We start from the raw sequence: 24635 nt of genomic DNA on the forward strand, positions 1-24635 counted from the left end.
AACAAAGTAAATGCAAGAGATGAGTGTGCGGCACTTACTTGGATGATTTCTTGACTTGATCTTCCTCCCCGGCAACGGCGCCAGAAATTCTTCTCCTACGGCAACAAAAGTCCTTCCCAAGCAACGCCAGGAGTTCTTCTTGCTACTTCTCTTGTTTGCGTCGGTTTTTCCTTTGAAGAGGAAAGGGTGATGCAGCACAAGAGCAGACAGTATTTCCCTCAGTTTGAGAACCAAGGTATCAATCCAGAAGGAGGGTCTCGTCAAGTCCAGAGTACCTGCGCAAACACAAACGAGCTTGCACCCAACGCTTCAAAGGGGTTGTCAATCCCTTCAAGATTGTTTGCAAAGTGAGATCTGAAGGCGGAAAGTGCAACGAAGTAAAAAGTGTAAGGCTGAAAATATGGTGTGGAGTAGACCCGGGGGCCATAGTGTTCACTAGAGGCTTCTCTCAAAATAGCAAATATCACGGTGGGTAAACAAATTACTGTCGAGCAATTGATAGAACCGCGCAAAGTTATGACGATATCTAAGGCAATGATCATACATATAGGCATCACGTCCGAGACAAGTAGACCGATACTTTCTGCATCTACTACTATTACTCCACACATCAACCGCTATCTAGCATGCATCTCGTGTATTGAGATCATGACGAACAGAGTAATGCCTTAAGCAAGATGACATGATGTAGAGGGATAATCTCAAACCAATGATGAGAACCCCATCTTTTTACCCTTGATGGCAACAACACGATGCGTGCCTCGCTACCTCTTCTGTCACTGGGTGAGGTCACCGCACGGTATGAACCCAAAACCAAGCACTTCTCCCATTGCAAGAATCATAGATCTAGTTGGCCAAACAAAACCCACAACTCGAAGAGAATTACAAGGATATGAAATCAAGCATAAGAGAGATCAGAAGAAACTCAAATAAGATTCATAGATAATCTGATCATAAATCCAGAATTCATCGAATCTCGACAAACACACCGCAAAAGAAGATTACATCGGATAGATCTCCATGAAGATCATGGAGAACTTTGTATTGAAGATCCAAGAGAAAGAAGAAGCTATCTGGTTACTAGCTATGGACCCGTAGGTCTATGGTGAACTACTCACGCATCATCGGAGAGGTCATGGTGTTGATGAAGAAGCCCTTCGTGTCTGAATCCACACTCCGGCAGGGCACGAGAACGTGCCCCAGATGGGATCTTGCGGAGACACAAGCTTGCGGCGGCGGAAAAGTACTCCCAATGATCTCCTGTTTTTTTTGGAATTTTTGGGGATATATAGGCGCAAAACCTAGGGCAAAGGGCTCCCAGGGGGCCCACAAGCCTGTGGGCCGCGGCCTCCCCCCTGGCCGTGGGGTGGGGGCTTGTGGGGCCTCTGGGGCTCCCCTGCCTTGGCTCTCAAGTCTCCTGATCTTCTTCCGTTCCGGAAAAATTATTTTCAGGGATTTTATTCCGTTTGGACTCCGTTTCAAAATCTCCTCTGAAAGGGGTCAAAAACATGGAAAAAATAGAAATTGGCACTTGGCGCTGAGTTAATAAGTTAGTCCCAAAAAATATATAAAAGGCATGCAAAACATCCAAAGTTTGACAAGATAATAGCATGAAATCATCAAAAATTATAGATACGTTGGAGACGTATCACTACTTCGGAAGCAGCACAGGAAAGAGTCTGGATGAAGGAGTTCATCACCGATCTAGGAGTGATTCCCAGTGCATCGGGCCCGATGACTTTCTTCTGTGACAACACTAGAGCTATTGCCATTGCCAAGGAGTCCAGGTTTCACAAGAAGACCAAGCACATCAAGCGCCGGTTCAACTCCATACGTGGATACATCCAGGATGGAGATATAGGTATTTCTAAAGTACATACAGATCTGAATGTCGCATATCAGTTGACTGACCCTCTTCCATGAGCGAAACATGATCATCTCCAAAACACTATGGGTGTTCATTTCATCACAATGTAACTAGATTATTGACTCTAGTGCAAGTGGGTGACTGTTGGAAATGTGCCCTAGAGGCAATAATAAAGTGGTTATTATTATATTTCATTGTTCATCATAATTGTCTATTGTACATGCTACAATTGTATTAACCGGAAACCATAATACATGTGTGAATACATAGACCATACCAAGTCCCTAGTAAGCCTCTAGTTGACTAGCTCGTTGATCAATAGATGGTCATGGTTTCCTGATCATGGACATTGGATGTCATTGATAACTGGATCACATCATTAGGAGAATAATGTGATGGACAAGACCCAATCCTAATCATAGCACAAGGTTGTGCAGTTCGTGTGCTAAAGATTTTTTAATGTCAAGTATCATTTCCTTAGACCATGAGATTGTGCAACTCTCGGACACCGTAGGAATGATTTGGGTGTATCAAACGTCACAACCTAACTGGGTGGTTATAAAGGTGCACTACAGGTATCTCCAAAAGTGTCTATTGGGTTGGCACGAATCGAGACTCGGATTTGTCACTCCGTATGACGGAGAGGTATCTCTGGGCCCACTCGATAATACATCATCCTATTGATCTCAGTGTGACTAAGGAGTTAGTCTCGGGATCATGTGTTACGGAATGAGTAAAGAGACTTGGCGGTAACGAGATTGAACAAGGTATGGGGATACCAACGATCGAATCTTGGGCAAGTTATATACCGATAGACAAAGGGAACTGCATACGGGATTGATTGAATCCCCGACATCGTGGTTCATCCGAGGAGATCATCGAGGAACATGTGGGAGCCAACATGGATATCCAGATCCCGTTGTTGGTTATTGACCAGAGAGGTGTCTCGGTCATGTCTGCATGGTTCTTCCGAGGAGATCATCGTGGAACATGTGGGAGCCAACATGGATATCCAGATCCCGCTGTTGGTTATTGACCAGAGAGGTGTCTCGGTCATGTCTGCATGGTTCCCGAACCCGTAGGGTCTACACACTTAAGGTTCAATGACGCTAGAGTTGTAATGAGAATAGTATGTGGTTACCGAAAGTAGTTCGGAGTCCCGGATGAGATCCCGGACGTCACGAGGAGCTCTAGAATGGTTTGGAGGTAAAGATTCATATATGGGAAGTGGAGATTTGATCATCGGAAATGTTTTGAGGATCATCGGTATTGTACCGGGACCATCGGAAGGGTTCCGGGGGTCCACCGGGAGGGGCCACCAGCCCCGAAGGGCAACATGGGCCAAAAGTGGAAGGGAACCAGCCCCTGGATGGGCTGGTGCACCACCCACCAACGCCTAAGGCGCGTAGGGCTGACAACCCTAGGGCGTGGAGGTGGCCCACCTTGAACTTGGGAGGCAAGCCACCTCCCACATGGCCGTCGCCCCTCCCATCTAGGGTGGACGCCGCCCCTCCTAGGGTTTCCTAGGGTGGCCGGCCAGCCCTCCCCCTCCTCCTATATATACCCAAGGGTTTTGGGGCTGCAACACACAAGTTTTCCATCCACCTCGGCGCAGGCCTGCCCTCTCTCTTCCTCCTCCTACGCAGTGCTTGGCGAAGCCCTGTCGGAGAACCACATAGCTCCACCACCACCACGCTGTCGTGCTGCAGGAGCTTTCCATCAACTTCCCCTCTCTCCTTGCTGGTTCAAGGTAGAGGAGACGTCACCGGGCTGCATGTGTGTTGAAAGCGGAGGTGTCATTGTTCGGCGCTTTGGATCCCATCTACCGCGATCTGAATCGCTGCGAGTACGACTCCATCACCTATGTTCATAGTAACCTTTCGCTTAGCGATCTTCAAAGGTATGAAGATGCTCTACCCCTTGCTCGTTGGTAGAATCTCCTAGATTGATCTTTGTGTTTCGTTGGAAATTTTTTGCATTTCTACCTCGAGTCCCAACCAGAGACTTCAACCCACGAAGGGTAATGACTACGGGAGTCCATAGAGGGCCCCACCCACAAGGGGTCCACGAAGAAGCGGCCTTGTCTATTCCACCATAACTTGCGTCCACACAGGAGTAGCCTCACTCACGGTGGATCTTCGGGAAGTAGGCGATCTCCTTCCCTTAGAAACATATTGGTTCAACTCCACAACACTTAGTAGGAGGCTCCCAAGCGACACCTAACCAATCTAGGAGACACCACCCTCCAAAAGGTAATAGATGTGGTAGAACGATGAACTTCCTCCTCTTGCACTTCTAAAGATAGTCTCCTCAACACTCAATCGGTCTCTCTCATATTTGGCATGGGTAGGAGAGATTGATCTTGCGGGAAGCAACTTGGGGAGGCTAGAGATCAAGTTTCAAATGATTGGAATGGAATATCTTGATCTCAACACATGAGTAGGTGGCTCTCTCTGAGAAAAAAATGGATCTGGAAAGTGTAAGTGTGTTCTTAGTGCTTCCTTTGCGACTGAGAGGTAGGTGGAGGGGTATATATAGGCATCTCCCAAAATCCAACCATTACAACATTATTGCCCAACTCGGTGGTACCGAGTTGCACTAAATGTGGCAACTTTTGGATTCTCGGTGAGATCGATATATGAATCTCAGTGGTACCGATACGATGACCTAGACTAGTTTCAAACTCTCGGTGAGATAGATTTAAAACTACTAAATTCCAAAACTTGAAATCTTCTCAACAGAAAGTTGGAAACACAATGGCACCGATAGGAATGTTGGTTGTACCGATATGGTGGGTTTGGCATAGGATCTGTCTGAGTGTAAAATTGTTAGGGATGAGTTGCAAATGTTGGTGTCACCAATTTTACTGGTATGGGTTTGAACAGAGATATTTTGTGGGAGAATGGCTGAGTATTTTTGGTGTCTACCTCTAAGCACTTGAGCAATTAATTCATCATAATACCTCACCTCTTTTAATCGTATTGGCTTTCCTATGGACTCAAAGTGATTTCTCACAAATATAAAATGAAGAGTCTTCTTGCTTGAAGCTTGATCAATCCTATTCGTTTCCTTGCATTAAGGTGCTTCTCCTCATAATCATATAGTGAAAGCTCTCTGTGGACTATACCTGAAATATACTTGGTAAAAGTGTTAGTCCACGAGAAAATGTATGTTCTCATGAATTATCAAAACCACCAAGGGAGCATGTGTTATTTGAATCGCCCCCTTTTTGGTAATTGGTGACAACATACAATCAAATCTTCAAATAAATATAAGCATTAGAATATGAAAGCTTTGAAAGATACATGACTAGTTCAAGCTTTAAAAATGTGTGCAATCCCTTTTTAGAGGATAGTTGATTTGGACTGCATGGGCACACACATGGTAGAAAGACAAGACAAGTCATATAAATCTTGGCTATATGCATCAAACATATGTGAATGAAGAACATCCATGTTCATGACTCACTCTTGCAAACAATATATGCAAGACACAAGAGATCATCATGAATAAGGATATGATGCATATACTTACCTTGAGGTTCTTGAGCCTCTTAGAAGTAGGAGTACACTTGGGAAAACAAATGTTAGATAATACAAGACTACTTAAATATGTAAAGAGCTTCAAAAGTACAGAATATACAATATTTCCGCAACATCTTAGATAACACAAGACTACTTAAATATGCAAAGAGCTTCAGATGTTAGATAACACAAGACTACTTAAATATGCAAATCGAGCACCTGAACAATTTCTCATTTTAATTTAGCTAGTGCCCACTACCTATTTTTCTCAACATGCAAGTATGACACCAAACATACAATAATAAAACACAGTATATATATTTTGCAAATATTTCCGCAACAACGTTAGGGGCTTGAGCAAATAAAATGAATAATGACGTAAAAAAGGCCTATGTTTTGCAGGAACATTGATTCATTCCCGGTGCGGCAATTCCCGGGCAGTCGATATGTCCTAGTTTGTAGCACAAGTCATGCTGAAATTCACGAAAAATTCTGGCATGTACTTTTCTAAAAAGTGGACAAATCGAGCACCTGAAATTTACCGAAATGGAAATGAATCAACACTCGGGCAAAACATAGGCCACTCGGCTTCATTCCCTGGAACCAACAAAAGGCCACTTGGGTATCCATCTCTCTCCCTCTCCCTCCCTCTCCATCTTCATCTCTCTCCATCTCCCTCCCTCTCCATCTCTCTCCCCTCCCTCTCCTTACCTATCCATATCTCTCCCTCCCCCTCCCCCTCCCTGTCTCCCTCCCTCTCCATCTCTCTCCCTCTCCCTATCTAACTAAGTACATTGCCCTAACATAACCTAACTAACAAAATTTTCACTAAGTACATTGCCCTCTCCCTCTCTCACTAAGTATTATATAAATTGCTCTAACATAACCTAACTAACAACATTTTGGTCTAACATAACCTAACTAACAACATTTTCACTAAGTACATAACCTAACATAACCTAAGTACTATATAAATTTCTCTAACTAGGGTTCATAACTAAATTCCTAACCAGGGTTCACCTAAGTTAATTCCTAGGGTTCATAACAAAATTAACCTAGAGAGGAGGGTGGGGCTTACCGAGAGGTAGGGGCGTTGAGGGTGGCTTAGGGGAGATGGTGGCACAGAGGGTGGATCCGGTGGCGGCGAGGCGACTTCCGTGACGACGAGGGAGGCAGGATGGCCACGAGCGGACGGGGGTGGCTCCGGGGGCGCATGGCTCCGGTGGCGGCAATGGGGCGCGGCTCCGGTGGTGGCGATGGCGCGCGGCTCTAGTGGCAGCTCTCGTGACGGCGATGGAGGGAGAGGTTGATGGCGACGAGGAAGCACGAGCGGTGAGGGAGAAGTTGGAGATGCGGGCGGGAAGAATGAGGAATCGGGGGAGGGACGCCCTCACGCAGGGGAAAGTCAAACTTAGTAGTAGCGCTCTTACCGAGCAAGCGCTATAGCTACTTAGCTATAGTGCGTTATCTAAAAACGCGTTGCTGCTGGAAAACTTAGTAGTAGCGCGGTTCTCGAAACCGCGTTACTACTATACCAAGCCTCACAACAATGGTTAGAACAGTCATAGTACGTAGCTGCGTGTTTTACTTGAGCGCACTACTGCTATTTTTGTAGGAGTAACGAGCTTTTTATCCACGTACTACTGTTATTTAGCAGTAGCGCTTTGTTTTAACAAGCGCTACTGCTAAGATTCTATGTATAAGCTTTTTCCTAGTAGTGACTTGGCGCTCTCGAGCCAACCAGCCTCTCTCCCACCTTGCTCCAGCCCTCCTGGCCGAGATAGGGGCCCGCCCGAGCCCATATGGGCCAAAATGAGCCAGGTGCCATCGGCAACCGCAGGAGCTCCAGCTCTCGAGCGTCGCCCCATGTCCGCTAGCCGTCACGTGCGCCTCGCCGCACCGTCGATGACACAGTTTAGGCTAGATCCACCCCTCGTGCCCTTCTCCTCTTCCTACAACTCTCTCTCATCCTGCGCTCTCTCTCACCATCGTAGGAAGCTGGCATGGCCGCCGTGTCACGACCTCACCGTCACGCCAAGGAACGCTCCCAACCGCGGGGAATAGATGCATCGTGGAGGCGTTGTCACGGATCTGGGCACCCTCATCTTTCTCACGTCGCCGGACGTCGTCTTCGCCCGAGGCTGCCGCTGCCATCGTCATGCTCGCTCCGGTCGCCGAGCACGACGAGCCCCTGCTAGATCCGGTGGTGCTCGCGTTTACCGCTAGTGGGCCACGACCGCCAGCCCCTAGCGTGCGTCGTGCCTCACCAGCCCAGCTCCTCGTCTTCCTCTCCCGAGGCCAAGCACGCCCCTCTGGCCAGCCCAAGTCCGACGCATGGGCCGCATCAGGTCGAGCTCGCCCGAAGGCCCACCTCCGCCTCCAGCTGTTGTTGGTCCTCTCTACCGACATGGCCAAAGCACCCTAGGTGAGCTCCATCCCCCGTGCCTCCTTTTTTTTCCTTATGCATAGTATTGTATCGTGCACGCAACTCTGCTTCGGCCCATAGAGTTTTTTAGAGTCTGCGAATTTCTCTAATTAACCAGGACATTTTTAGTTAGAGAAAAATGCATGTTTTTAAAATGGCAATAATTAAATAAACGTGCACCGGATTAAAATGTTTATAAATGTAAAATGTGTAGAATTTTGTGTAGATTAATAATTTCCAACTTTCATCCGTGTTAAAAATATTTAAATGTTATTTGCACAAAATTTGTATAATTACCATTATGTTGCATAATTGTTGTGTCATTTTTCCCATAGTAATACCCACATGTTATATATAATTTTAGGGTAAGAAATCCATATAATCCATCTATGCAATTGTTTTTATCATTTTACTAAGTTTGTGTCCATGGTATTTTGTTGTGACGCCCTTTTGTAATTTTATGTTATTTAATTCGTGCATCGGAATTACACAAAGTTAATATTGAAAATGTTTAGAATTTTGTGTAGATTCACAATATGCAACTTTCCGGCATGTGTACAATATTAAACTTGTTGTTTGCATTTTTTGCGTAAGTGTCATGTTAAAATGATTTATTTCGTAATTAAATAAACGTAGCACCGAATTAAATAAAATTTGTACATAAAATCATCTACTCTTTGTTCTCTACATGATGGTGACATTTGCATGCATATAATGTTGCGTCTACATGCTCAAAACCTTGTTGCAAGTGCATGGTGAATACATGGATGATTGTATCTAGTCCGTATGTCTTTTGCATATGGTTTCTTCGTGAGAATTGCTCTAGGATATGTCTAGTTTGATGTCATTCCTCTGATTGCCATGTATATTATCGTTAACATGCCCATTTGTTGCTTCCAAGGTGCAATCACGTTAAAAACAGCAATCTGTTTTCGTAAAGTTCAATTTTGCGTAGCTCGAATTTTGCGTACCTAAACGGGAGTGAACTAAGTAATTCAAATATGTAGTTTCATCAATATGCATCTCGTTGCATATTGAGCTTCATTTAATGTGTAGGAGTTGATTGTTGTGCTTGCCATACCATGCATAATTAATTAAACATGCATCATATTTGTTTGTGCATCATTTCATGCATATGTTTTGGTGTTTATCGTGTGTTGATTATTGTTTCCGGATTCTTTCTTCTCGATAGAGTTCTGAACCACTTCGGAGTGTGAGGATTCATTCGACTATGTTGGTTCGTCTATTTTACGGATTCGTTCTTCCAAGCGGGCTCTCAGGTAAGATGATCATTTCCCTAGATACCACTAATATCATTGTTATGCTAGTTGTCTCATTTCTATCAATATATTTCACTTCCTACCACCTATTATGTCAAGCCTCCCAATATTGCCATGAAAAGCCTCTAACCCCTCCACTTCCCAGCAAACCTTTGTTTGGCTATGTTACCGCTTGCTCAACCTTCTTGTAGCTTTGCTAGTTGCAGGTGCAGATGCTTCCATGTGACAACATGGATATTCTTTTGAATATCACCATATTATTTCTATTTAACTTAATGAACCTATATAAATGGTAAAGGGTGGAAGGCTTGGCCTTCTAGATCAGTGTTTTGTTCCACCTTTGTCACCCTGGTTACTTGTGTATCGATGTTATGTTCCATAATTGAGCGCTCCTAACATGCTTGGGGTGTTATGGGGACCCCCTTGATTTTTATTTTGGGATAAAAACTCTTCTGGGAAGTCCCAACATTGGTATTACATTTGCTTAATATCTAATAAAATTGCATAGGGACTTTCTGGACCCCATGGATAATTAATCAAACCCCCGTGCCAGTGCTCCTCATGAGTGTTAGTCCAACCCAAAGCACTGTGCGGGGCCAACCCAGAGCACTGTGCGGGGCCAACCCAGGGCAACTTGGGTTATTTCTATCAGGCATCCGTACGTGTCGCTTATCCAACATGTCCTAAGAACGAGATACGCTGCTCTTATCGGGGTCGTCGCTAGGTTGGTTGGCCTTGCTGGTTTTGTTTTACCCTTCTCGAACGTCTTGTGCGCGGGATTTCGAGGATACTTTGGACTATCTCGAGGTTGAGGTTTTCCATCGTAATTTCCAAGGAGACTGGGGGTCTTCCGTGGTTGAGGTTATTCCATGCAACTTGTGTTAGTTTGTGATGGACTAGTTGGAGAACAACTACAAGGTTAAATTTTTCTAAGAACCATGCCCGCAGTTATTTGGCAACTTGGAAACTTTGTTTAACACCCGGTCATAGCAAAACTGAAGTAAACTTAGTTAAAAATATGCGAACTGTGTGCGTAACTGTGACTGTCTCTTCCCGTGAGGTCTGCATCTGAGAGAGGACACGGTGGGGTCATGTTTGACTGGTAAGTAGGTGTTCAGAATAATTTCTTGATCATTATTAGTTCACGGCCATTTACAGATCAGCCCCCCTCTTAATCTTGTACTCGTAAGTTAGCCACTCAAATACATGCTTAGTGCTTGCGGTAGCCTCTCCACTTAACCATACCTCACCCATTAAGCTTTGCTAGTCTTGATACCTTTGGAAATGAGATTGTTGAGTCCCTCTGGCTCACAGATTACTACAAAAATAGTTGCAGGTACAGGTAAAGCAAAACTTTGATGTGAGCGCTATGATTGTTCTATTTGGAATTTCTTCTCTTCTTCTTCATCGATCATAGGACGGGTTCCAGGCCGGCAACCTGGGATAGCAAGGATGAATGTCATTTTTATCGTTTGGTTCCGTCCATAGTCAAATCCTGCTCTTCTGAATGGTGTTTGAATGTATGTTTTTATTGAGATGATCATGATTAGCTTGTGGCGAGTGTAAGCCAATTCCATATACTCATCTCTTCTTTACATGTACTTATAACAACATCTATTCTCGTGAAATGATGAGATGCGCTTCTATCCCTGTCGAGGCCCTCGTGCCAAAATAAAGATAGGATCGCATCTTGGACGTTACACCCATCCACACATCTACCTTGGTAAAGAATTTTCCTCGTGACTTGATCCTTGATCAAAAAGAAAAATGGGTGAAATTCTAAAAATGCATGATTGTCAAGGGTAGTGTGATGAATAGAAAGGAGATTCTTGGAAGTGCAAGGACAATCTAAAATATTGTGAAGGTGGATATCTCGAGATGGGAAATGAATAACCGAAAGACCAATATTGCTTATCTCCATACTTGTTCAATCGGCGTTGTGCACTTGATCATTGCCATTGTATATTTCAAGCATGGTGGCCTTCTCGAGCTCATGGGTGATGTGATCGATGGAACCGGAATCAACATACCAGTTGGAATCAACTCCATATGACGTGTTTGCTACGGCATCAACCTTCTTCATTTGAGAATTATCTTCGGCATAGCGCCAATTGCACTCTTTTGCTATATGGTTATTTTTCTTACAAATTTGGCACTTGCCATCGTATTTATCATACCCAGTGAAATTATTGTTGTTGTAGTTCTGTTGGCGCCCCCTATTGTTTTTGTAGAAGGGATTGCCATGGTTGTTGTTGTTGTCGGCATTGTAGTTGTTGTATCCTCCACCACCGTTGTGGTTGTTGTAGCCTCCGCCACCACCATGGTTAGCGTAGTGGCCGCCTCCACCACCACCATATTGGTCGTTGCAGCCACCACTAGGGTAGTGACCGCCACGGCGAGCTCTGCCGCCGTTGTGTTTTTTGTAGCCTCCACCATCTCCCCTGTTTGGCTAACCCCCAGTAGCCCTTAGAGGAGCCACTACAAAGCCCAACAGCATTGGCGGACACTTAAAGGCACCCTCACCAATTCTGTGGAAATGTTCCACCTTTCGATCAAATGTAGCCACCATCTCGAAGAGATCATCGATGGTGATTGGCTCCAAGCGCACATCACGGGTGGATATGATCGGCTGATAGTCCATATCCAGCCCTAAAGTAATGAAGGAGACCAACTCATCTTCGGTGGCAAGTTTACCCGCAGCTGCGAGTTCATTTGCTAGCGAGCGCATATACCCGAAGTAGGAGGCAGAAGGTTGGGATCGTTTTTGTGCAGTGGTGAGAGAGGTGCGGGCACTATTGTAGCGGGAGCGAGATTGGGCGGCGAACATGTTGGTAAGTGCAAACCAGATGGCATGGGAGGTTTATAGGGAGGCAACTTGGACTAGCACCTCTTTGGAGAGGTTGTGAAGGTTGTATGCGACGATCTGCTAGTCCTGGATGAGCCAGAGGGTGTAAGCAGGGTTTGGGACGACCTAATCTTTCCCCTCTGAATTTTTTCTGGTGATGGTTTTGGAAGGTTCGGGTGTAGTTTGATCAACGTACCCAAAGAGGCCGGCTCCAAGAATAGGGAGGGAGCTCGTGCTCGCCAGAGGACATAATTGGATCGACTAAGTGGTTCTGAGACATTATTACTCAGGCCCGAGGAGACTACCGAGTGAAAGACAACCTGGCAACGGAGATTGGAAAAGTAACTAGATGAGGAGGAAGATGATTGCAGTGTATAGCATGTAGAAAGTTATGGGAAGCGTCTCAACCTACCATACATGGAGAGCCCGTAGTATATATTGATTGGAACGAGAGAAGTCTCGATAGCTTTACATGGTTCGGTTGTTAACAAACAGGATGCAGAAGAAGAGACAGAAGGAAATAAACCTAACAAACCATATGTATCTCTATCTTTAACTTCCTATACTTGTGGCGCAAGGAGAGGTTTAACACGAAGCTGGAGAGCACGGCGGCACGCTATGGGAGCCGGGGATCAAGAAGCCGGCAGACTCGTATGTCAAATGCGGCAACGAGTGGTGGGGCGATGTGTCGATCGCACTGCTCCCCCCCCCCCCCGGAGGATGCCCACCCCGCAGGAAAACTTCGACCCGACCTCCATGAAAATTCAGTTAGTGGACTTGTACTCCAATTAGTTAATTAGGTGTGTGCTTTTAAGCTGCTCCATTCTTGTGTTGGTTCCAAGTTACTCATGTATGTATATGATACATTTACCTAAACACCTCTTTCTTGATTGTCCTTTGGTAAACTTTTATGACGCACTATACAAATAGCCTTTAACATTTCTCTACCAACAAGCATTAACACGCTATTTAGGACGTGGCTCAACGGAGTGGACGTAACCATAGCGAATCATATCAGGATTGGAATAAGTGCGCTGTTTTAGGCAATATGAAACACGAGAAATGATCTGATTTTTAATGGCAAAAGTATTCACAATTTTTTGCAGGTTATTCACAGAGCTACAGGTTGGATCCGTGCGTGGTCGTTACTCAGCCATGTGGACTCCACGGAGCTTATGGATATTGGGTGCAATCGCTAGTAGATGGTAGCATGGGTTATCTTTAGTCGGTTAGGATGGCGAGCTACTAATAGACTAGGTGTACAGGCATTGTAGTCTATTTGTTTGTTTTCATCGGATGTTGTGTATAGGCATCGTAGTCTTTTTGTTTGTTTTTGCCGGATGTGGCAGTTATTTTTCGCTTGCAAGCGGTTTTTATCTAAGTTTTAATATGTACTGCACAATTTAAGATTTTGTTTGGTTGTTTGCTTAATAAAATAGCTGCATGCATTGATTGATGGACTGATCCTCCTTTTCCAAAAAAAAATGTATATGATAATAAAACAGATGTATATGAAATCGCCACCAGTAGTATTGCATTTAGAAAAAGGTACTCCTACATAGATATATGCGAAGAAGTACGTGCGTTGCACTGAAAGAGTTAAGTCGTATCATCGCAATACATATGGATACATTGCATTGGTGTGGCCAAGCCTTAATTATGGGATAAAATTGATTTTGCGTGTATAGAAATACACACATGCATTCAAGGAAGTTCTAGTTATAGTGCACGGATATAGCTTCAATCTCACTTGAAGTAAATGAGAGACACAGCTATGCATGGATGCATCCATCACCTCTCAACTGCAAAGACAGATAAGAGCACTAAAGCATTAGATTACATAGACGATTATAGCTAAGGAACGCACATAAATATTCGTCTTTGTCTGAATACTTAGGTGCTCCCAGTGTCTGGGGTGTGTCATTTCTCCTGTGTCTACTAGTACTATATAGCCCATAGAGACCTAAGAGTCAGAAATTGTACTAACAAAATGTTGCATATCTAGCAACGATTACTTCCAGAATGTTGCATGTCTATTAACTAATTCTCTCCATTGGAATTTTTGATATGCTCAATTATTCACATGCATTATAAAAAATTAAGATTAATTAAATGAATATATACATACATAGTTTTAGTGAGATTTCTATGATATTCACCAATTTCAGTCATTTCAGTAGACATTGAAATATTACCTTTCGGCCAAAGTATTTTAGCAATACAGAGAAATTCAATTATTTTAATTTATTTTGGATATTTAGTTGAATTCAAACGAATATTTGGGCCCATTGGCGAAATCACAAAAATTCAGTGAAACTCACTGATTTCGGGTGATTTTGGTTGATATTGAACTTTTCCTAAAGTCGAAAGTGAAAACCATGCCTGGAGTGGCTAGAAGAATATTTTACCTGAGTTGAAGGTTTTTCTATCCTCCTGCTGGGTGTAGTACTGAGGCTGCTGCATGATGTTGAACTGCAGGAAGGTTCTCGGATCACATTGTATCATATTTTGCTCGTACTCATTAGATGTGGAAGCCGCCCCCATCATGTTCAACGTCTGCTGTTGCCCCCTTTCAGTCTCAGCGACCTGCGCCGAGATTAATTCGTGACTTGGAGAAATTTTGTATCTTGCTATATGTATAGCTTAAAGTTCTCATCTAAGTCACATGATTGTCTTGCGTAAATATACTAGGTACTTACTTTTTCCCTCAAGTAGAAGTTGTTATTCTGCAGCTCCATTTCCTGAATATATATAACTCATCTTGTAATTTAAATCTTTTAGTTTCAAAACAAGGAAAAAAGCTGCAAGAATAAAAGATGCTATTGTTCTACTGTGTTACCCTTCTCTGCATGTACTCAATTTCAGCGCTTAGTAATTCATTCTGCAGATTAAATGTGAAGGTCAGGAACTAGACAGACAAAATTGTTCTTTTCAACAGAATTCTTGCAAGTGTTCGTAGAAAACTGAACCTTTCTTGCTCTAATCTTTCCTAGGCCTTTGTCCAGCCTTCCCTCCAGCTGCTTTAGGTCTCTGTGGCTCATGGTAGCCATGGTATCGCCTATTAGAGTCCTAAGGAATGAACGTAGGCAGGAGTTTATTTACAAAAGTAAATCCAACTTGCTTGATAAGTTGAGATTAACTAAGTTGCTGATTTGAGGAAAAAATGAACCTGTTGGAGTTCTGCAAGGTGGTTATCTGTTGCCTCAGCTTTGCAGATTCCTGCTGGTAGTGCTGCAAGTTTGTAATTTGAGTGCAGTGAGTAAACTATCCAGATATTGGTATTGGTGAAGAACAAATAAATATTCCATGATTTCATTCACAATTGCTTAATGTAAATTTCCACTAATAGGTATTCATTTCATATATGTGAAATTACGAGAAGAGTAGTGCTCATTCTTCGTGGTTCCAGCATTCTATTTGTATAGCATGCACATGCATCAAAACCATGCATTATTAGGTCCACTTAAGTAAAGTAAATGCGGACTCTCCAAATATATTTTTAGTATTTTTCTTGATAACTACATTTATGCAAACAATAGCATATTTTTGCTTCACATCTACTTAAGATAAATCAATTGACAATACTCCAGTTTCTCGTTAACAACCACAGTTTTCTCGTTTGGTTTAGAGAAAAGAGGTCAAGACCTTTTTATTAATACTGCAGAAATACTACAGTATTGGAGATACTAGAGTTTATAAAACTGTCGTACTTATCGATGACAAACACATCAAATAACGTTGAAATTATGTTTTTTTAAAACATGATATTCTCCAAAAAATCAAATATCCAAATTGCTTACTAAACCAAACGCTTGCTAAGTTCAGAGAAAGTAAACTCATGAAGACAAATTAACTCACTCCACTATGGTATTTTTCATTTTACCATACCACAATATTTACTGGTGGCTCCAGAAGTCGTCATATGTGTATATACATAAAATAACATGAATTATACTTCCTCCGTACCTAAATACTTGTATTTGGAGAGAACTAGTCTAGTTCTCCCCAACTACAAATATTTAGCTCTAGAGGGAGTAAGTTCTTATTTCGGACGTATCATTTTCCCTTTGTCTAACATGTAACCCACATGAAAATATATGTTATTCAGGTAAACTAGCAAGCAGCATGGCCCAAAACTGTTTTTCCTGGTGTCCTATTTAAATATCGTTACTGTTGCTACTTGGTACGTACCAACAATACATGCCTACTAAATCTAGATTTCAACAAATCTAAACAAGAGAAATGCTAAACCCATATAATCCGATCAACAAATTAACCATAAACTTATATTGTAAGTGCATTTGTTTCTTTCCTTTTTCCGAAACAGATGTAAGCGCATTTCTAAACCTCAGTTTGCACGTTATCGCCTCTCCCGTCTCCCGTCTGAATGATGCATGAGTGCACTGTGCACACAAACAGATAAATATGGTCTGCTGGTCCAAACATGATCTCTTTAGAGTAGAGTGTAATGACCACAAGTTCCCTATGACCAGGATGTCCAATCTGAAGAGTTTCCTCAAAGGAATTATTTTGTACGCTGGAGCACAGTTAAATGGAATGTTGACTAGCAGGATGAAGCTCCTAGCTAGTAAGACTAGGACTGCATGCAGCCTAGGGGCCGGGTTGCTAGGGTCTATAAATATTTTATGTTGACTTGTTGAGTGACATATGATGTTACCTGGGCATTGATCTCTGCGACTGTACCAGCGCTGGAGGTGTCACTAGTTGCCTTCTTGTATCTCTCAATGGTTGCCTTGACGCTACATTTAGGTACACACCACCGGAGTTAATAAAAGCATAAATAACATCAAAAATATATTCAAATAACAGTAATAATTAACTTCATTAACTGAAAAGAACAGTACTAAATAATAATTCAAAGTTCTGTTTCCGGGAATAAACAGCGGATTGTTCTGGAAAAAACTTGATTCAACCAACTTATAGAATAACGTGGCAGATCTGGGAGGATATTTTAATAGATTAGTTATATCAATCAAGATTAATGTGATCTTATTGCATACTTACAATATTTTGGTTGTCAAGATTCAGAAGCCTGACTTTAGTTGCTTACCACATCATTACTAATATAGAGTCCAGATACACCCTTACCAAAAATAGAACCAAATCAATTGCACGTGTCTCGTACTTTTGAGGACCATGTATATGCAGTTGCTCTGTTGTATTGAGCAAGAACAATGTGAAATCCATCAGGTCGACGAAGCACAAACATCACATGTCATGCTGGGCAAAGATGTGTGCCATCACAAGCCTGTTCCACAAGCTACCTAGCTTGCACTACAGTGTGGTCGCTCTTTACCGAGGACTTCCTTTCCCATGTGAGTATGTGAGTCAAGAGAATTACATCAGTTGTGCTTGTATTTTATGTTATTGAATCGAAAGGCCAATTTCATATTATTAATCAATATAGTCAGTAGCGAAGCGATATATATATATATATATATATATATTGTCTGGTGGTGATCGCACTAACTCACTATATTTCCCAGGACGGAAAATCACTATATTTCCTAGCAACATTAAAGAAACTGTTTCACTTCACACACACAAAAACAGAATACATGTTTCAGATACCATAATTACCACTACAGCTGCTACGGCCACCGACGAGGCAAAATGAACAAATCTAACCAAACCATGCAACAAATTCACGAAGTGGGCTGCTTTTGAAAAAAAATCATTTGTGTGACCTTTTTATAAAGCCACACTAGATCTCGAGAGTCACGTAGCATAGTGTGGTGCTTAAGACAAAAACATCGTAAAAAAAGATTACGCGTGAAATTTTTAAAAAACAGTTTATTTTATGAATTTGTTGCAAGTTTAGGTTAGATTTTTCTATTTTGCGCACATAAAAGGGAATGTCACATCACCAATGCATCAGGTATAATAATGCAAAACCACTGTTCACAAGGATATGCACTGTTGCCACGGATTTCTCTCACTGCTGGACGGAACCTTAGCATCGTCGACCATGCTACTCGCTGCAACAGAGAGAACACGCCCTATTACCCAGTGATTATTACTAGGTGAGAACCACGGCATGCAGGGTCTCCTCTTTTTACCCGTCCCTTTTCACCATCCATGGATCTCATCACTCTCCCCCATCTTCTCTCTCTCTCTCTCACACACACAGAGACACACACACACACTCTCTCTCTGTGGTAGTACCCCCGATGCAACGTACGGCTTGATTCTGACCGTGCCAGCCATTGGCGCCGTACCTCCGTACGCAGGGCAGCCTTCACATCACTGTAGACACACATAAACCACCGGAGAGAGGCTGTCGCTTGACACAGAGTACTACAGTGGATATATTTTTTCGATAAAGACTACCGTGGATATATGTCTCCGGGAAATAAATAAATAAATTTGGACGTGCAATATCAAATTGCAGTACAAATTTATGAACGCATACTAATGCTTCATCTGATGCTTAATTTGGTTCATTTATTACATTTAATAAGAATTACTCTGTCCATCTTAACTTATATTTATATGACGCCAGTATTCAAGATTTTATGAACTGAGAGCAAATGGAAAAACTCCGTAATAAGGTGTCCCTGGTTTAATTATTAAATTGTAATTATGGTATGGATTTTTTACTTTCCCTTTTAGATTGACAAGCACAAATAAGTATGCATTTCCAAAGTTCACAAACTGTAACACAAACGTGCGTTGGTATCATGCATGGGCAGTTCTCAAGTTTTGATATTGTTATACATATGCATATGTATGTAAAAAGACACCGAAATATACATAAACTAGGTTTAAAAAGTGTCATGTTTTCCATGTTACTTGATTATTATTTTCCTCATGTTATTTGATGCGCCCTTCTATTTCAAATCAGCAACTGATAGACACCGAAATGTACATACTACTTACTCCATACTTTTCCAAATACATATAAGTTTTTTAAGAGACTTCACTCGTGAACTATATACGAAACAAAATAGGTGAATCTATATTTTAAAATATATCTATATACATACGTATGTAGTTCCTTAATGAAACCTAAGAAAAACTTATATCTAGGAATCGGAGGGAGTACACATGTTAGTTTCGCACATAGGCATTTCTTTTCAGCTAATAGAAATCAAAGGGCACAAAAAAGTTCCCCGCAGAAAAAAGACGGCCCCAAAAGTAGAGGAAAAAGAAAGCCATGCTACAGTACATTATTTTCTTCTTTACTGCAGCGGTGCTGCCTTCACTGTTTTGACGCCTCATGAAAGTACAGTGGTGCTGCCAGAAGCTAGCTAGGGACCCAGAGCTGGCGTGATGATCGTTGGCTTATCAATAGGACACCACACATGGCTCTAATGAGGAGAGAGGTGCCGCTGCCACCAGCACCACACGCACAGGCAACAGTAGCATCTACAGCGCGCGGTGGGACAGACAGAGAGAGAGATGGGGGCACATGTGACGGAACCCTAACCCTAACCCATCATCGGTGGGGAACAGAAGGAGATGATGCAAAAGAAGCTTGATGATATCGTGGCTTACATCTGTGTGTGACACACACCCACAGAGAGGATCATGCATGCACTTACAGTCTTACAGAGTTACTGCAGATGGATATACCAAGCCCAGGGAGAAAAAAAGTTGCGAACTAGTAGATCCGCACCTACACGTAATTAAGCTAAGCAATACAGGTGGGAAAATAGAAGTAGGAGATAAGAATCAGATGATAATTTGTAGTGATATTTTGTGTGATTACATGTATTTCTGCCATCCTCGACCGATTATATATCATGATGAGGTGTGACGGATGTAAGCAGGCTCAGCTTCTTCCTATCCCCTCCTTCGTCCCATACACACGGAGGAGGAGGAGAGAGAGAGAGAAAGGAAAGAACATAAATGGAGCAAGAAAAGAAGAGGACCACAAACCCCAAGCAAACCCAGACACCCATTGCACACAAGAAGAGCAGAGAAAGCATGTACACATGCTTCACAAGGCATACACTGTGCTGAATCTACGCAGACATCTAGCTCACCTCACGGAAACACTAACGAAACCAGCAACGAAAACACACATCAGCACAAGCACGCAGATGCAAGCTACGGCGCACGCACAAAGAAACTGCTGGAATTTCTTTCACCCCTCCTCGAGAAGCACGGAAATAAACAAGACAGTTAATCAACGGAACGAGTATAGCAAGAAAGATGCAGCTCCCCTTTCGCCCCCTTTTGCCAAGACGAAAGGCTAGAAGGAAAACAGCTCCAATTTGGGCAACATCACATGAGCATATGCCATGTATGCGTCGGCCTGCACAAAAAGAATTCAAGAGAGCAGCTAGCACCTGTTGTTGGAGTACTCATAGAGGCGCCCGCGGCTGGAAAAGACGACGAGCGCGACCTCAGCGTCGCAGAGCACCGAGAGCTCGTACGCCTTCTTCAGGAGTCCGTTGCGGCGCTTGCAGAAGGTGACCTGCCGGTTCGTCGTGTTCTCGATGCGCTTGATCTCGATCCTCCCTCTCCCCATCTTCTCAGCAGCAGCACCCGCCGATCCCAAGCCCGGGGACACGGACTCCTTCACCTTGGAGCAGCAACGCAAAATCTCAGTGACACACACCAAAAGTTGCATCAATAATGGAGAATAGATGGATCTGCATAACCAAAACCGACGGGTTGTATCTCTGGCTGGGCTGTAAATATACCGGATTCTCTTGAGCTGCTACTTCTTGGACCCTTCTTTGGAGATAGGAAGAAAAGGAGAGGGTGTGATCCATCTCCTCTCCTTGGTGGTGCTTTTCTCCGTGTGGCTTTCTTACAGAGTAAGGACCCCTAGCCGAATCTCTCCCTCTTCTTGTGTATCTACTATTCCCCCACCCAGTAGCAGCCATGATTTTATTCTACTACCCGTTACATATGCATCCAAATCTTAAGCTTTAGGAAAACGGATACTTAAGGAAGAAGATAGTTTCACAGCAAGAAGCAATTACCATTAGGCCTGTGGATGGTGTAGCCAGCTTCTCGTTGAGTATCTGCATGTTTGTTTTCGTGGGCGCTAGAGAGAAATGAGATGGATAGAGTGAGAGATGAGGAAGGCAAATGAGGGAGAAGCGTGTGTTTAAAGGAGAAAGGTAGCAGGCTAGGAGAGGGTGGAGAGGCGATGGTCTGTACTCTGTAGTGGCAGCTGTGGCCCTTGGTATTTCTTCCTCTCTCTTTTTTTTTTTTAAAAAAGCTCGGTGTTTCTTCCTCCTGGACTCTTCTTGATTTCATTTCCCCTCTGCACATCTCTTTTTCTTCTTTTGTGTGGTCTTGATCTATGTATTTACAGTGGATGCATCCTGAGCAGCTTTCCAATAAGTATGTAATTATTAGCAAAAGAAATGTGAAAATTGTTGGGGAAATTTCGGACCTATTTTTTTTTTATTTGCTCCTCAACGTTTTAGCCTTACCAAAGTTGATAAAGATATATTATAGCTTGCAAATTATTATGAAATGGAAGGAGTAATTCATAAAATAAAAAGTAGTAGAGACATCGGAGACACTTGCTTAATTATTATATCCAATCAATTCAATATTTGAAGGGTTGAAATTAACTTTATTCATGAAATAGCAGAGTTTTGGGATACATACGGAATCATGGGGCTGAGTAAGCAACAAATGATGCCCCTTTACAAGAGTTTTACAAGAGATGCTGGCATATCATTAAATGCGACCTCATGCGTATGTTCCAAGACTTGTTTAATCGTCAACTCCACCTCTTCCACGTGAACTTTGGAATGGTTACGTTGTTGCCAAAGAAGGAAGAGGCAACCTTTGTTGAGCAGTTCAGACCGATATGCCTCCTTAATGTGAGCTATAATATTTTTACCAATGTTGGTACAAATCGGCTGATAAGAATTGCTCGTAATGTGGTCCAACCAACTCAGTCCGCTTTCATGTCAAGGAGGCACATACTAGAGGGTGTGGTTGTACTACATGAAACATTACATGAAATCCAATCAAACAAACTAGATGAAGTGATTTTTGAAGTGGATTTTGAGAAGGTGTATGATATGGTTAAATGGTCGTTCCTCGAACAGGGCTTACGTATGAACGGTTTTGACAATTCCTGGAGGAAGCAGGTTGAATCCTTTGTGCAAAAGGGTAGCATTGGTATTAAGGTAACTGATGACACATGTCATTATATTCAGACACAAAAGGGCCTAACACAAGGGGCCCAATGTCTCCTATTTTGTTCAACATAGTGGTGGATATGTTAGCCATCCTCACTCGCAGGGCCAAAGAGGATGGTCAGATAGGTGGGTTAGTACCACATCTAGTGGATGGTGATGTATCCATACTACAATATGCATATGACACGATTATTTACATGGAATATGATATGACAAAGGCTATAAATATAAAGCTGCTGGCTACACATTGCTTTCAATATTACTCCTTCTAATAGCTCGGCCCAACTGCAAATCATCCACGTCAGGCTGTTCTTGGATCCTTTGACTACACATCCGATCAGCTGTCATCGGATTAGCAATGCCCCCGAACGCTATGATTTGTTCCTCAGAAATACAATCCAGTTTGTCTTGTGAGTACGACCTATTGGCATAACCCACCATCTCTACCTGCAGCGGCGGCACTGGTTTGGTGCTCGCTGCACATTGCTTTCAATATTACTCCTCCTAATAGCATAAACACGTTGTTTGGGATGTGGTTACAGGGGTTGATACTTTAACTAATAAATGTATTCGCGTGGGAGTGTGTGCATTATTGTGGGCCATTTGGAACTGCAGGAATGACATAGTTTTTAACCGCCGACGTGATTTTAACTTCTTGCAGGTCATCTTCAGGGTTACCGCACTGATCCGTACGTGGTCATTACTCATCCCTGTGGACGCCAGGGAGCCTATGGTTACTGGGTGTGTCCGTTGGGAGATGGTAGCTCAGGGTATCTTCAACCGGTTTGAATGGCGTCATATTAATCGGATAGGTGTCTAGTCATCTAGATCTATTGTCATCGCCAGTTTTGGACGCATATGGCGTCTTGTATCGTTTTATTTCTTTTTTCCAGTTTTTCTTGAACCAGTTGTACTCGGTTGAGACTTGAGCTTGTTTTAATATATGGCCGTATGCATCTTTCGATGCAGAGGCCGGGGCTAAGCCTCCTTTTCTAAAAAATAAATATAAAGCTAGTCTTGTGTATCTTTGAGAAGTTGTCAGGATTTAAGATCAATTTTAACAAAAGTGAATTATTCTATTTTAGGGGAGCCGACCAAAGGAGAACAAGATTCATACAGACAATTATTTGGATGTTGATTGGAATCCGTACCATTTACATATTTAGGTATACCAATTAATCATTGCATATTATCTAATAAGGAGTGGAAATGCATTGAAGATCGATTTGAAAAAAAACTAAGCTCCTGGAAGGGTAAGCTAATGTCTTATGGTGGAAGGTTTCTTCTGATCAACTCGGTGTTGACAAGCATGCTAATGTTTCTACTATTTTTCTTTGAAGTGCATGTAGGTGCATGGAAAAGATTAGACTTCTATCGATCATGTTTTTTCTGGCAATGTGATGAAAACAAAACAAAATACATGCTTTCCGAATGGGACATTATTTGTAGACCGAAGTGTTGGAAATATACCCTAGAGACAATAATAAATTGGTTATTATTATATTTCCTTGTTTATAATAATCGTTTATTATGCATGCTAGAATTGTATTGATTGGAAACACAAATACATGTGTGGATACATAGACAAAACACTGTCCCTGGTAAGCCTCTAGTTGACTAGCTCGTTCATCAAAGATGGTCAAGGTTTCCTTACCATAGACAAGTGTTATCACTTGATAACGGGATCACATCATTGGGAGAATGATGTGATGGACAAGACCCAAACTATAAACGTAGTATATGACCGTGTCAGTTTATTACTACTGTTTTCTTCATGTCAATGTATTTGTTCCTATGACCATGATATGATGCAACTCCCGCACACCGGAGGAATACCTTGTGTGTATCAAACGTCGCAACGTAACTGGGTGACTATAAAGGTGCTCCACGGGTATCTCCAAAGGTGTCTGTTGGGTTGGCATGTATTAAGACTGGGATTTGTCACTCCGTGTGACGGGGAGGTATCTCGGGGCCCACTCGGTAATACAACATCACAACAAGCCTTGCAAGCAATGTGACTAAGGAGTTAGTTACGAGATCCTGTATTACGGAACGAGTAAAGAGACTTGCTGGCAACGAAATTGAACTAGGTATAGAGATACCGACGATCGAATCTCGGGAAAGTAACATACCGAAGGACAAAGCACTACAAGAAATTTGTTAATCCATGACGGATTTCTGATGACGTTCTCTGAATTGTCAGGAAAAACGTCATGGGTGAGCAGGGTGTGACTCCCCTCTCAATAGGATAGCCCCTTTATGACGGATATAGATGGACCGTCATTGAAATTGTCACGGGTAGATCTGTTCGGCCTACATTTTGATTTCTTTATACACCACGAGACCGTCACCGATAGCTACTGTTGATATGGCGCGAGAAATTTCGAGAGACCGCACGTGGACAACCAAAGTTTTAAGTTGCGGACGCGGCCCTGCAAAATTTCGAGCCAGCCTATTCGACACAAAATCCACGCCCAATCTAACCCTAATCCCCGTTCTCTCCTCTCCCTCAGCCGCCACAACTGCCCACCCCCGATTCCGGCGAGTCTGGCGGC

At 42.7% G+C, this 24635-nt stretch overlaps 1 protein-coding gene across 2 annotated transcripts; it reads right to left on the reverse strand.

The window, feature by feature from the left end:
* Positions 1-13449: 13449 nt before the first annotated feature.
* LOC123427604 (MADS-box transcription factor 58-like) lies at positions 13450-21079 on the reverse strand. 2 transcript variants are annotated; one of them, XM_045111686.1, is made up of 10 exons: positions 20899-21079; positions 20614-20808; positions 20257-20492; positions 16620-16701; positions 15111-15172; positions 14911-15010; positions 14781-14822; positions 14641-14682; positions 14350-14527; positions 13450-13743 (listed from the first exon to the last, which is right to left on the reverse strand). In XM_045111686.1, exons 1-10 carry the CDS (start codon positions 20944-20946, stop codon positions 13733-13735), a joined length of 996 nt encoding a protein of 331 aa, XP_044967621.1. In that variant the 5' UTR covers positions 20947-21079; the 3' UTR covers positions 13450-13732. The 2 variants fall into 2 exon arrangements, with proteins under 2 accessions (XP_044967621.1, XP_044967629.1); XM_045111694.1 differs by lacking the exon at positions 20614-20808 and having other exon boundaries at positions 20899-21074.
* Between the last annotated feature and the right edge of the window lie 3556 nt (positions 21080-24635).

The sequence above is a fragment of the Hordeum vulgare genome, chromosome 1H (genome assembly GCF_904849725.1).
Source record: "Hordeum vulgare subsp. vulgare chromosome 1H, MorexV3_pseudomolecules_assembly, whole genome shotgun sequence".
Taxonomy (NCBI): Eukaryota; Viridiplantae; Streptophyta; class Magnoliopsida; order Poales; family Poaceae; genus Hordeum; species Hordeum vulgare.